Here is a 15,629-nt window from a genome sequence, read left to right on the forward strand (position 1 = left end):
AATGAGTCATTAACAAAGAAGCGAGACCAACCATCTATCCTGGCAGTACTTATGTTATTGCTTAGATTCTCTGTTACTTTGATTTCTTTCAAGGCTGTAGTTATAAATCTCTTCATTAATACTTTACTTTAAGAGAAAGGTTTTTAGAGTTTGATGTCTTTTTTAATTATAGGCTTAAAGAATTATTATCAACTAGTATCAAAAAGAGATACTATGGCAATGTAGCTTAGTGGGTAATGTATTTCCAAGTAAGATAAATCACGGTTTGTTTCCTAATGAGAAACATGAATTCAAACTCATTATTGTTGGAACAGTATATTATATGGGAGGCTGCTGTCCAAATGAGTTGTAAATTGAGATTATTTATGCCTGTGTCAAGTGGCTGACCAGTTCAAGCTGAAGTTCACACAGCAGTTTCTGTTTAACATAATCTTGATAAACCTGGCAGTATTTTATTATGCAAAAACATTTGCAAATACCAGAACCACAACCCTGGACGTGCTGTTGGGCAATGTGGCAAAAGGCATAGCAGGGCTGTACGTGTTTGGATAGTGCAGCTGATCCTGCTTGGAGCAGGAGGTTGGTCTGGAGACCTCCTGAGGTCCCTCCCAACCTGGATTTTCTTATGATCCTGTGATCCTCTCTTGGAGGTGAAGATGAGTCTGTGTGGACAGGCCAAGGTCTCCTGGGTGGAGGAAGAAAAAATTCTGCCATGGCTCAGAAGCAGCTGAACTCACCCATTTTGGAGCTGGCAGCAGGTGGGGAAGTTGGGTCCTGACCACAGCTGCCAGCTCACAGGGACAGAGCTCCCATCCACAGCAGAAGTGGAGGCCAGCACCAAGGAATGCTGAGCCATTGCTAACACCCTGCAAGGGGAGCACAAGAGCTTTGCTCAGCTCAAACAGCTGCTGAAAGTTGCTGATTTCTAAAGCAGAGCTGGAGGACAGGACCTATTGTGGAGGGGCACAGAGAACAGATTGTTCTCTTTTACATCTGGGGTTTTTTTGATCTCTCTGGCTGAGGTGGTAGAGATTGGATATGGTTTAGATAGTTTGGGTCTCTGTCTTTTAATCCAAACCTTAAGATATTACTCAAATGGGCATTTCTGAAACAAACATCTTTGTTGAAGAAATGCCTAACTATGCCGTGAGCAGCAGGATCCATGAAGCCCTTTTTCCTACATCTATAGGCAATAAGGCCCTATAGCACCCACACTGGAATACTCCCAGGTGCCCTCAACACCACATCTCAGCCTCACCTGCAATACCCCCAGGGTCCCTGAATAGCCTCCTAACCTTCCCCAGAACCTCCAGCTCCTGATATCGATGGCAGGCCTCCTCACCATAGTCTCTCCAGTTTATGCTGTGTACCTGTTGCTATTCCCCCTGCTTATTTTGGCTGGAGTTCTGTGATACTTAACAAATTTGACATTTTTTCAGTGGCTGATGGTATTGATTATTCTCCTAAGGTAGTATTTCACCTGCCTATTTCTATTTGTAAGCTGGTATGGTCTTCAGGGATATGTTTTCTTCCAATACATAAATCTGGCTGAAAATTAAAAACCATGCAGGAGAAGTAACTGTCCATTGTATGATTAGTGACCCTGCATTTTTTTCGAGACGCTCACTACATTCCCACCAAGCTGGAGGTGAGTGAGAGCAAGGAGACATTAACAGTTTTTCAATAACAACTATAGCAGATTCTTCCTTAGTTTGATTTTTATCAGTCTGTGAAAGGTTAGCGTACTTCATTTGTTTTTCAGTCCTCTGAAAACATTTAGGACAGTGGGAAGAGTGCAAAGAAACGTTAGAGGAGTGTAATATTTCAGCGCTGGGTGAAGCCTTAGGAAGGGCAACCTGCCCGACCCGTGTGCTCTGCAGTGCAGCCTGTGGACAGTTCGATTTTTGATGAACACTTTCTAGCTTTCAACTAAAGAGGCAGGTTTTATCCTTCCCTTGTAAGCTGATTTTGACATTATGGATGCACCAGTTGCATCTCTGTAATTAATATTGAAATGAGTGGGTTTTAAGAAATGAGGTTAATTTGGCTATTTGGAGATTTCTCTGTGTGGGTTGTAAAGCATACAGGGGATGAGGTTTCAGATTCTTCTATGGTCCAGCTCATCCACAGATGCTGGCATCATCCTTCGGGAGAGTGGGCAGCTAAAGCAAGTTATGGCAGTCTGCTAAAACCTTAACTGGGAAATGAATAGCGATCCAGATGGCATGAAAGCAGTGAACTGAAAAGGTGGCCTTAAAATCATCCTTTTCCTGTTATTTAGGAGCTTTTAAAAGCAACATTGTTTTCATCATAGGATCTTATATGCTGTTTTAGATTTTAGTCTTTTAGGTTTTACATGTTTTTAAATTTTCACTGTATTAGCTGAACGTGTTATTTCTTATCAGCTTTCATGTGAAAATGTATCACACCAGAAAACCTAGAGCATCAACTACCTGCAAACTCTTCATTTTCTGGAATCATACAAAACCCTTGGCACTTCTGGTGGATATTCTGAGATACATAGCCATAAACTCACAGATAGGGAGAATCAATATCACAGGTATTTACGCAAAGTGTTGGACATAATGAACTTATTAGTTCTTTTGTGCTATGAAAAGCAGTTCTCAAAATACATGTTGATTAATCTGATTAGATGCAAACCTTGCTTTCATTTCTTTGCTTTTACCTGACATGCACAACTTCAGAATCATGGGTCTGTGGGATAATGCAGACTGGAAGAGACCTCAGGAGGTCCCCAGTCTAAAATTCTGCTCAAAGCAGGGTCAGACCATGTTGCTTAGGGCTTTAATCCAGTTGGGTCTTACAATACAGCAGTGATGGAGGGGAACTGCACAACCTCCCTTGGCTAGCTGCTCTCAGGTCCCACTAGAGTCATCTCTTCTCCAGGCTGAATGAGCCCTGGTCCCTCAGCCCCTCCTTGCAGGGCAGGTGCTCCAGCCCTGACCATCTTGGTGGCCTCTGCTGAACTTATCCCAGTTGATCAACACTGTCAAACTTAATTAGTACATGTTGATAAGAAAAGGATCATACTCATTGTAGAAGCATATAGGAAATAAGTACGTGCTGCAAGTCCATTTACTTAATATCTCTATGTTCCTTTGGAGATGTCAGGTACTTTAAAATCCGCACTAACTGTAACATTTATTCTTGTGATACAGGAAAAGACAAAGACCATTTTGTTCTTGAAAGATAATTTAGGTGTTTGAATGCTATCTTGATTAAATATAGTCTTTAGAAGACTACACAAGCAAAAAACTGGGAAACACAGTATTTATTATACCAGAAAGATGTAACACATTCATTAGCTTAGGGTTAAATATAGATTTCAAATAGTTATAAATACTCAATGTGTTAAAAAGCTGAAATCCATACAATCGATATTTCACTAGATAATAAAGCATGATAGATTGCAAAACCTAAGAGAAGGACAGCATCCTCTCCCAAACACTGAAAGAGGTAGAAAACAGTTGTTGGCACTGTGTCAGTAGAGAGACAGTGGATGCTTGTTCTATTATTTATATGAGCTGCCTACTTGGCAGATGCCTCTGCAATAACCCTTTATTTAAAATGTAGAAAAAATAGAATTTGCTTTCTTTTATAATCACACAATGAAAAATACTAATGAAAATGTTGGATTTCCTGTAGCTGAGAAGAAAATGTTGTCCTAATCTGCTTTCAGTCAGCAAGAAACTCTAATCATTCCCATCACATGAAACTAGATAGAAGCAAAAACCCCCATCTTTTTATTCTCTGAGATACAAGGGAAAGGAGAATGAAGATGTTTATATACAGCTTAAAACAGTAATTCTTGCTTTTTTCCTCTTTCATATACAAGGGAAAGGAGAATGAAAATGTTTATATACAGCTTAAAACAGTAATTCTTACTTTTTCCTTCTTTCATAATGCATATATACTGTGTTGTTGTATCCTTCTGTTGTACTTGTACCTTGCAACCAAAAAAAAGTTTTGTGTTTTTTAGGACTATAGAAGAAATTTCTTAGAAATTGTAAAGTGTAGTGGCCAGAGCTGCCTGTACACCCTTCTGCTTCCAGTGCTGTAACTTTAGATCCATTCTCTGTAATACAGGCTATGATTATATGCTCATCTCCTTTATTTTTCTACTTGAGAACATTTGTTTTATTCAAATCTTGGTTAAAGAAAACCCTTAAATTTGTACTTAATTCCTAATTAGACTAGCACAGCCTAAGTGTACACAGGCTAGCACAGGTCTCCACGTCAAACCACAAAAAAAGTAAATCCATTTCATTTTGGTTTGGTGTTACCATTTAACTGCTGTATTCCTGCTCTTATATGTAGTCCAAAACATCATGTTGCCTCTCAAGTATATAACTTTTTCTTTCTTTTTTTTTTTTAAATACCAGAGAGTAACAACAAAACCCACTTTATAAGTGTCTTATAAGTGTGCACTGGACCATGTATACAGTTGGAAATGTACACATCAGGTGAACACACAGGAGTGTGCATGGACCACTGCACGCTTTATAAAGGCTGAAGTGTGATTGAAGATGTAGGTTTTAAAAATGCATGTTTTGCATGGGGTGCACTGAATGAGATAAAAGTTCTGCAAGACCAGCTGAATGCAGGTTGGGTCTAGCAACTCTCAAGGAGTTATAATTAGCTTTTTGGAGTGCATAGATAGTGTGTGAGAGGGAGAAATAGCCTGTCTTTGCTCATAGTGTGTTTTATCCCAACTCAGTGATAGCTTCTGCCAGCCATATCAATGTTATGATGCACGTTTTATTAATGACAGTGTGGTATCAGGTAAAGGTAGTTGACACGGGTACACATGCACTTGCTTCTATAGGCAGACATGCATGTATGTGGCTTTAAATGTTGGTTTAATACCAAAAGCATTTGCAAAAGGAGACTGATTTCTTTCCTTGTTGCTTATTGGTTCTGGCTGAGAAGGCTTTTGACATTCATTCTACATTTTCTGTCTCTTAGATTTTATTATTTTCAAATTTTTTTAAAACAAAATTGTAATTTTAAGAAAGATACTCGGCACACCCTTAGGTTGACTTTTCAGTTGCTTTCCTTACATGTGCAGTCCCCAGAAAGAAATTCAGAGACAAGGGAGAAGGTGAGGTGGCTCTTGTTTCTCTTGCATTTACTCTATGTGAAGGCAAAGGAGTCTTAACTCATCCATGAGGTCAATCACGAGCATAATTTATGAATGTGAATCACAGACTTCAGCTCAGGGCAGCTGCCCCAAATGAAGTGATTGCTCTTTGCCCTCTGACACATACCTTAGTTTTTGCTGGCCGTTTTAATCCTTTCCCTCTGAAGAAATTTCGCTTCTGATCAAGGCTTTTAGAGCAAGTGTGCTAATTCCAGTTTCCTGAAGAAATGTCTACACCAGAGTAATTACATCTTACCTGCCAAATTTCTGTGGCAGTTTCAGTTGAATATGGTCAGGAAAGATGACTTTTTAAATAGCATCTCTGGGAAGATGCCACTGGGGACAGGGAAGAAAAGGCAGAGTCAAAAATGTGCCTTCCAGAGCACACAAATCTAATTCCTGCTACTTTAATTAGACTGTGCTTGCATGTGAAATGGAAACTGAAAAAAACAACTTAGAGGCATTTAAGCAGTAGCTGAAAGCTGCCCACCCAAGCATCTCCTGGATTAGCAGCCAGAAGTGCTCTGGGCATTTTACCTGTTGGCTCCAACACCAGCACCATCTTCCCTCTAGGTTTAATATGTTGGTCTTGGCTGCTCTTGAAGAAATGTCGCTGAAGGCTTCAGCCATGGTATAGGAGACATGGGCTAAAACACCTGTCAGCTTGGCCTCACCTCCTGCCGTACACAGTAAATGGCCATTAAATCACCTTTGCAAGGCCCTGCAAAAAAGTGTTTACACTCCCACCAAAAAAGGCTGGACACAACTACCCTATGTACTTAAGATACAGAAGACCTATTCTCTATCTAGTTTTTGTAGTTATTTTATTTTGGAATCTCCTAATAAGGTGACATTTGGGGAGCATTTTTTATTTTAAGAGACAAGAGCTAAAACAAGACAACCCAACAAGCAGAGATGGTCATCCAAATTTAACAATGCATTAAAAATCAACCGGTTTATTTGCATGAAAAGGGCATATATCTACCCTGGCTTCTGGGCAGTGCTTCCGTGCATCTTTTCCACACATGCACTTGGCAGAGCCAGGCAGCGCAAGCAGTGTCCATGCATGGCTCAGTCCCACATACTCTCCTGTTTGTGCTCTCCTGAGCTGAAACACTCTCTTTAAAATGCACCCTTGGTAACAAAAGCATGTTAGCAATGCATGTGAATCCAGTGTGAAATATGAGCTACTTCAATATAAAAATCATGACAGCAATTACTGGGTATGCATTGCTATTTTCCACACCAGCCCAGGCTCATCAGACGCTCAGCACCGACCACAGCAGCAGGGAGGGAGCACAGTCTGTGCTGTAAGCAGATCAGGTCTGACACGGGGGGAACAGCACTGTAAGGTTTGGGAATACCGATCTCAGCTTTGTATAATCAATCACTGATTTCCCTGGAGCTGGCATTAGGGATGTCACTCTGAGGAAGCAGTCATGAACCACTGTGTACAGATACACAATGCAGCTGATAGCAGTGGGCACAGGGGGTGAAAAAATAATCTCATTCTCCTTGGTCCTGTTGAAAACCTTTTTTGGGGTCTCATGAGATGAGGTATTTTACTGTAGGAAATCTGAGTCTTTTCCCAGCTTCCTCACAAATGAATTTGTCCCATTGCCTTCCCTCGCCAGGGGAAGACATAGATGCCAAGCACCCCGTAAGGGCAGAGTGAGCTACAGGTGTGCAAACCCCAGAGCAGGACCAAATGGTGACAGCTTCAGGGGAAGGCCTGGGACAGGTGCTTTGCTCCTGGATGCACAGCTCAGCATGCTGCATCTAATCAACAGGAAGCTGGAGGGACGTCTCTCTATCTATAGGTTCATGAATGTATGCAAGTGTCTCCAGCTTGCTTTCTCCCAAATCACCTGGAATGATTTGTGTCATTGCACAGGGGCCAAACTGATATTACTTAGGCTATGTTCAGAGGAGCTGGCACTCAAATAAAGTGTTTTTAAGCTTGTTGGCACTAGAGCAGGGTGGTGCTTCAAGTGCTATTTCACAGGTGATGTGGGCTATATATAGTCCAAGTAGACAATCAGCAAGTCATATTTCTTTTTTTGCTTTTCAGTGACAGACAATCTAAAAATTCTTATTGGCACCTGATTTCATCTTGAATAGTTGCAGTTTAGGAAGGAAAATTCTTTACAGAACTGTTGTAATTGAAGCGTAGGGTTAGTGGTGCCTTGAAGTGACAGTGAGCCTTGACACCTGAAACAGTCATCTTGTGTTCAGACCTCTTTCTTCCTCTGTCAGCAGTTTAACTCCTCTTGCTACTTTTAAAAACACATTTTCCTCTCCTCCATAGCCCCAGGCAGACAAATACATCTAGGCTAATGGAAGTGTGAAGTTAATATAAAGAGGAACCTTATTACCTCTAAGTTGTTTTTCTTTTGAAGCTCTCACTTACCATGTCATGATGTTCCTGTTCCCTCCCATTTTTCTTTAATTTCTCATCCCTTTGGAAAGATTCGTTCCTAGTGAGGAATTGCCTCTGGGGACATGCAGAGCATGCATCTTGCCTTTTGGCTGATTGATGGGTTAGATTTGATTAGTCACTTGCCCTTTAGCTGGAAGTAAGTAGCATACAATGACAGAGTGGGACTATAGACTGGAGTAGAGTAACACCAATTAATAGTAAGTACCCTTCATCTAAACAATATTTCACTACATTAAAGACAGTATAGAAACTTTTGAAAAACAGCACAAAAATCATTGAGTGGATATGTATGTCAAGGAAACAACCCCCCATAATTAATAGTTGAATAGTTTGCTTTCTCTGGTAGAGTCTTTTTCAGGTGTTGCCAGTATTATTTTTAATTAATAGAAATATTATGTAGGTTTTAGACTTGACTGTGAATATAGGTATGGATATGGTGTTGCAAATGTTACATAATTTTAAAGGTGCAAAATCCAACTTTGTGATCCTGGTCCATTAATCTCACCTGTCAGGTAGGAATATCACCAGCAAAGAAAGTTCAATACCAAAAGGGTATGTTTTGCACTTTTTCCTAGAAATAGCTTAGTTCATGCATAATTGCACTGCATTGTTGTCATTTGCTCCATGAATAAAGCATGAATATAGAGAAAAACAAGCAGATAATACTGGTAAACTGACAGTAACAATAACCTTAATAATTCTCTGAAGTTGCACCGGTGGTGCACAGCTCATGCATATGCCCATCGCAAAACTAATGCTAATGTGAGCATATGTGGTAGGAAGCGGTGCCCTTACTGCACGGCACTGTTGTCCCCAGGGTGCAGATTGCTCCTGCTATGGAGCAGCAATAATTGGCTCCTAGTCTGCATTATCAAACAAGGGATGATAGACACAAAAAGATGCAGATCATTCAACTGGCTGCTGGCGCTCTCCCCAAATCCCTTTTTTCTCACACGCATGCAGAGATCCAGTAAACAGTACACAGTTTGGTATTATTGGTATTATTTGGTATTTGTTTGCATTCAGACACATACTTGAGCTCCCCTCTGCATGTGGTCCGTGTTTTGAGAGTTTGCTCCTATCTGCCTCATAAAGGAATTTTGTGGTTGCCATCGTTGTTGCATACACCCTGAATTGTATCCTGGGCTATTGCATAAACAGCATCTCTGAAGCCCCAGTCCGATGCTAATGTAAGTTTTCTTTCTCACTGTCTGCGAAGAGTGCTCTCTTGTACCCTGCCAGCCCGGCGGAGGGGTAGAAATTGCAAAATAACTGCTGTGTCTTAGGTGTGGCGGTTTCTTGTATGTGCCCAGGAGCAGGGTGAGCCAGGGTTTTTGCTCAAAACATGGAATTCCCACAACAAAATGTATTTGCAAAACAAGCCTGTTGGTGCTGTGTTGGACCCGAAGCTGGCTGCGGGATCCCTGCCATCCCAGCTGCCAGAGGACGTCACCATATCTCATCCTTGTGAAGAAGCCTGGGCAAGTGTTTGATTTTGGAGGTTGGTTGGTCCCATTCTGACTTGTGAGTCTGCATACGCCTGTGAGGAAATTTGCAGAGATGTATGTAGTGATCATGGTTTCTTGCATATTCATCACAACAGAGCTTTAAGAAGTACTTTAGTTCATTCTTTTAAATGAGATAGAATGTCTCAGCTCTCGTACTTTTCTTTTTGCACTGGGGCAATGTATTTGTTCATACTTTACCCTGGTCACTAGTCATGACAGCAGATGAAGAAATGCTAATGAAGATGGCATGGTGTTTTGCTGTATGTTACAGAAGTGATGAAAATCCTAAAATAGTTTCCTTGGTGCACATGGTAGGGACTACAACCAAAGCCTCACACGGGTAGCGTGTTCCCAGGACTGTGGCCAAAACACTATTGCCACCAGGTAAGGCAAGGTTCCAGCTTTACCTGTGCCCATGAAAATCCAAGCAAATGGAAAAAGTAACACAGCTTTTCCGCAAGCAGAGAAAGGGAGTACCCTAAACACCCTAGGATCATCAGGTGACCGTAGTTTTGCATTTCTGGACACATGCATTGGCATAAACGGAGCTTTTCTAAATGAGCAGGAAGCAAATTAGATCCCAGCAAAGTTTCTTTTACTCCTGTTTGTACTCTGACAGTTTGTAGATCGGCTTTACCTTGAGGATCCACCATATATGAAAAATTTAATACTACATGTGTTACTTTTGTTGTTCTTCCTTGTCAGTGCAACTGGCCTAGTAGCCAAGAAAAAAAATAAATTATGTTTTGGCTTTCCTCTCAGGCTATTCCTTTATGGTTCTTCCTGACATTTTTATAAGCAAGTAAGGTGCGATTCATTAGAGAGGGCACACAGCTGGCTGATAAAACATAAAGTAGCCTTCAATGTCATACTGTTGAACCGAGAGGCTATCTCAAGGAGTTCATATGGATCTATCTTGAGCTTATTAATGTTAATTATTTTCATTACCGACTTGGAGAAAGGATAAAGAACATGTATGAAGAGTGTGTATGAGTCTAGACATATTGGAAGAAGTTTGGCTGCAAGAAATCAAAGGCAACACTGGCAAATACTGAAAAGTTTTGAAATCTCTGAGATAAAACTGAAGTTGTGAAGTACTTCACTTAGAGAACAGGGATGAAATGAGCAATTGGAAATAAAGAATAACTAGCACTGTCAGCATTACAGCTCTGTAAGAGAAACACAAATAAAATTGCATCGTATTTCTGGCTGATTATGAGAAAATAAAATGACAAATCTTTCTCCATGGTACATTAGCCGGTCTGTTAACTGTGGGTCATTAGTGGGAAATAATTATTCTTTAGACAAAACTGGTGAGATCTCAAGTATAGGAACTCTACATGCAGCTATAGGCGTATTGCTTTCTCAAAGATGGGGACAGACTGAGACCAGAGGAGACCAAGACAACAGTATGCTGTTCAGAAAGTGAATAGTTAGAGGACAGGCAGTGTGAAGGTACTGGGCTTCTCTCTTTGAGGGGGAAAAAAAAAAGAGAAAGAATGATGATGATTTAAAGAGGGGAAAAAAAAAAGGGGGGGGGGGGGGGGAAGAAAGTAATCCACTTTAGCTTGCCTGGACAATGAAGGAAATAAAAAGAAAGAACAACTTAATTGGCAGCAAAATCCAAGGCAGCATACCAAAAAAAATATTGCAGGGTCTCCTTTTTTTTTGGAGTTGTTAGGCAGAAGCCTGGGGTCTAGAGCTTACTCGTCTCTCCCTTTGTTTCCAGAGAGGCTTTCTGGACATCCATTCACGCTCTACCTTTCTGTCAGTAGCATTTAACAGTACTGTCATTGCTATTGCCTGTTGGATCATATGACTATTAATTTCACAGGACAGCAGCTCTGCAACCATTTCTTCTGTTCTGCACTGAGACAGGTATGCTTTCTCAGGCATAGTGATGTGTTAGCTTTGCCATATGCTTGCTTTTACTCATGTCCTTCATTGAATTCCTGGGCCAGTGTTTTTTATTATCAACCTAGCCGTTTTGGTTTAGAAACTTTTGTTTTGCAATGCACAGAAACAATCCCTACAAATTATTCTATGAGTATGAAAGAATGCAGAAAGAAGAACACAGGAAGAAAGCAGAATGGGACTTCTGATTTGCTTAGTCATGCATATAGATATACATATGCATATATAAATAAGGATACTACATTATTTATTGTTGTCTTTTTTATGTTCACAGGGCTACAGCTACTCATAGGGGCCAAGTTATATTCAAGGATGCCTTAGCACAACAGTTGTGTGAACAGGGAGGTAAGAGCCATCATATTAAAAATATCTGGCAAATGTGGTTTTCCATTGTACTTGCCTGTCAGTGTTACTTATCGTGAAAGCTATTTTGTAGGAAACTTAGTATCAGGATCTGGTTTATGTTCTTAAAACTGATACTTTCTTTGGCTTCATACTTCCCATTAGTTAATTTGGAACCACCTCTGTCCTCTCTCCTAAATGTTGGAGAATATACAAAAGTTAAAGTAACTCCTATTGCGTTATACACTTCCCTGAAATCAGCCTGCAACGACCAACATTTGTTTTTTGTCAAAACCACAAGCTATTTTAACCCTCACTGTATTAACTATAAGCAAAAAATGCAATATGCCTGCAGCAAAAGCTTTGTTTACCATCCAGCTCACACGTATCTTTGGAAGAACCTGCCTTCCCATTTTGTGAAAGTAGGCCATCTAATTTTTGGCCATCACCTACAACATCTGATCATTTTTATAGCTAAACAAAAATGTTTTACTTACATAAACTTTAAAAATCTAATTGTTTGCACAGCTTATCATATACATCCTTTTGATGAGTAACTTAAAAATAAATGTCCTATTGTCAGCTGTTGTCTACAAACAGTACACTGATTTGAACCTGCTTCATTAAAAGTGGGAAGTAAGAAGGTATCTGCCATTTTTGGTACAGGAGAGAAAGAAATTTCTGTGCTCATCCAGTTTTCTCCACAAAATTCCAATGATATTTCCATGTGAAAAGACACAGTGAAATACAGGCCATGTTTCTGAAACCGCTCTGACATAAATGCTTCAAAATTAGAGATGTGTTCTCATATTAACAGACAGAGAAAATCCCCCCAAATACATCTTTTGGGTGCATTAGAGCTATAGGTGTTTGTTTTATTCCTATGAATCTGGGAATATCTATGCAATGGCTTTTGCAATAACAACGTTGTGTTGGGAGCATATACTGAGTTATTCATACAAGGGACGAATAGTACCTCTGTGATACTGAAGGAAAATTATTTCAGTTTTCAATTTCAGTATTTGAGGTTTTAATATTTTAATATTTCAATGTGGAGTAGGAAGGGGGATTCAGAGACATGACTGAAGATGTTAGCTAACAAGCTCGGAAGTTGCTTGTGTTTTGAACGAATTAGAAAAAAACAACACAGGTGCTGGCAATCAGAAGGGGTTTATAATGAGCTGGATGGAAGGTGATTGTGCTAGGCATGTATTGGTATTTTTACTGTGTGGAAGGAAAAAACAGCTGGAGAAATTACCAAAATGGATTTGGTATTCAAAACAGGAGATAAATTGTAACCCCATCATGTGGGTGTGGAAGAGTAGTGTTTCAGTGACTAGTATAAGGGGATTTGGGAACAGAATTGTTGGCAGGACCACCATTTCGGATATGCTAAGGAGGATGGTTAGAATATCTCACACAGACTACTCGCTGGATGGACACAAGTCAAGAGCAGAAAAATTACTATTGCAGAGTCATCAACATAAAATGATGAAAAGCCTTAGAAGCAGATGAATTTCTCCAAAGCAGGGCTGTGAAGTGAGTGCATCACAGCCAGAGGCAGTCTGTGGTAGCCAGAGCAGGTAAGGGAAGGAGAAGGAAGTAAAAGACAGATTGGTGGCAGAGAGCCAGAGAGCTGGCAGTGACCAGCATGATGAAAGCTATGTGCAAGCAAGTTGAAAGGGAATATATGGCTGTCAGTGTCAGAACTGGCAGCATGGTCAAGGAGAATATGTGCAAAGCAACAAGATTTCTCCCTGCTACAGGAAAACACCTTGATAAGCAGAGACTGCTGAGTAGAAATCCATCCATGCAGGCTCTGACAGTCCTTTCTTCAGACATACTGTACCAGGAGATTTTAGTAGGAGAGCTGACAGCAGAAACTGTAATTCTTTCACCCTTCTATGCTTTTTACATTTCTCCAATTTCGGAGCATAACCTAACCTCAAATGAACATTTCAGCAATACTTCTGTTGGTTAGAACAATAAGTTGTGGTACTGTGTGCTGTCCCTGGGTTTGCAGGGACTCTGCAGAACAAAGAGAAAATGGGATTCCTGTATTGGTTGTGTGTGGAGAGTAAAAGATGCTGAGATGTGCCATCCCTGGGCCTTCCCTGGCTGCTCAGCTATGACAGTCCCTTTGCCACCTCCTCCCACCCAGCCACTGATAGCCACGTCCTGCATCGCTTCCCTGAAAGGGCCTTCAGCTTCCCCACTTGGTCGTAGTCTCCCACAGCCTCATGACTTTTGTGTTTCCTGTGATTTTCCCAGCAATTATCTTTGCTTTATACACAGTCGCTTCAGAGACTTTCTGGATTTGTCTTCTCCAAAATATATATCACTGTGGTAACTGTAAACATCAGGTTTGACTTCATCAAGGGTCACCCAGAGGTACTGCTCTATGAGCAGCTGACAGTGTACGACAGCCATGAAATCAGTCTTCAGGTTTCCCTGCAACACTGATGTGCAAGCTTCTCAGAGGTTCTCTTGGTCTTTCTCCTGCATTTTTATCCTCACCAAGGCTTCTGTCCCCTTGGTTTTCTAGCTCGGCCACAGTTTTCTTGACTCAGATAGTCACCACCCTGTTGCCCATTGCCCTTCCTCCCATCCATTCCAGCACCAGGCTCTCCTCTGGCCTTTTGTTCTTGTTCCTTTAGCAGACAATGCGCATTGCATTAGTCCCCCTAACTTGTGCATACTGTTACAACTCTTATACTATTAGGATTAATTTTCCTATTCAAATAAAAGAGAGTTTCTTTGAAGCAAACCTCAATACTATTAATGAAAACAAAGGATTATTTCAGAAATAATTAGTGAATTTATTTAGATGCAAATATCGTATTTTTTGCATCTAAAATCTTGCAAAAGAGCGAGGTAGGTTGACATTAATTAGGTTTTATGGTCTGTTTCTGGCCCTAAACATTACTATACTGAAATGCTGTGGTGAATGATGTGACATATTAAGTAAAGAAAATAAAACCACAGGGCAGCTTCATAGATTAAAGGATATCTTTTTAATAAGTGTGTTCACTGGAGATTACACCAGGCTTCATAATAACTAGTACAAAGGCTATGCGTGGTGATGTGAAAGTAGCAAGGAATCTCAGCAATCATGTTCACTCTGGCTGTCCACACATGGATGTGTACTAGAAAATCCTAATAGAGTTAATGGGATTTGTGCAGTGAAAGAAAACTGTAGTTCTTATTTTGAAGAGAGTTAGAGGATGATAAAGGGTAGTGTTAAGGGATGACAGTGCCGAACAAGCAGTCCTATGTATAATATAAACAGAATAAGGAATGATGCCATAGGGAAAGACACCAAAGTAAGTAAAATAATTGCTTGAAAAGCTATGTGTTCAGCATATAATAAATATTTTTGGAAGCTAGGGAGATCTTTGAAAAGTGATGTAAGCTTTAAAGTTTAGAAGAATTGTATTGGATATTGAAGAGAAGAGACAAAAATTGTCAGACAAAAGAGTCAATCCAGCAGAAATTGGCCAGAAAACAAAAACTGTATAAACAAAGACAGAAAAGATAGATGTCCTATAAATACTTTTAAGGACAAATAAGATGTTAATGAGTAATGATACTCACACCATTAATATCTTTAATTAACTGTATCTCTAACTTGTTGACCTAATAGCAAAATAAATGGAAAATAAGTTAAACTTATCATTGTACAGATCAATTCATATTTATTCCTGACTTGAGGAGAACAAAAACAATACATTAATAAAAGTAGCATAATTAAAATGGGGTTGGCAAAACAGCAGACCTGGCTGCATTGTGCTGTGGTACTCAAAAGAGTTTAGGTTTGTATGAATACAGCGATGCTGCTGGAAATACCAGCTTGTGGTACAGGGATGGAGGCAGCCGGGACTCGCTTCACACAACCCCACCAGCCTTCACCCCACACCAAGTGGGGTGCTAAAGGGTTAAGGATGCCATTTCCACAGTATGCTAAGTAACTTTGGATCAGTAGTACCATTCTTTGAAATAAGGACCATACTGAGAGATCTGTGAGTGTGTAATTTAGTTCTGACTGACTGGGGGAGACTCTCAAAAAAATAAAACCTAAGAGATGGAAAAGATGAAGGATGTTCCCTCCTAGTGCAAAATCATTCCTTTCAGCATAGTTCCCAGAATTTTACACAATCTCATACTCAATGCCACAAATTATAGGATTGGGATTCCTTTCTTAAGAAACCACTCTACAGTTTGACAGATGTCTCCATATGAAAGTAAATCCTGAGAATTGGCCCAG

The 15,629-nt window shown here is 40.2% G+C and overlaps 1 protein-coding gene across 2 annotated transcripts in view; it reads left to right on the plus strand.

Moving 5' to 3' along the window:
* RELN (reelin) overlaps nt 1-15,629 on the plus strand; it is a 298,010-nt gene that overhangs the window by 111,338 nt on the left and 171,043 nt on the right. For both annotated transcript variants that reach the window (XM_055807624.1, XM_055807623.1), the window contains exon 4: nt 11,298-11,368. In XM_055807624.1, the coding sequence (XP_055663599.1) occupies nt 11,298-11,368 (71 nt within the window). The remainder of the gene's footprint in view (nt 1-11,297; nt 11,369-15,629) is intronic.

Source organism: Falco peregrinus, chromosome 6 (assembly GCF_023634155.1).
Source record: "Falco peregrinus isolate bFalPer1 chromosome 6, bFalPer1.pri, whole genome shotgun sequence".
NCBI lineage: Eukaryota > Metazoa > Chordata > Aves > Falconiformes > Falconidae > Falco > Falco peregrinus.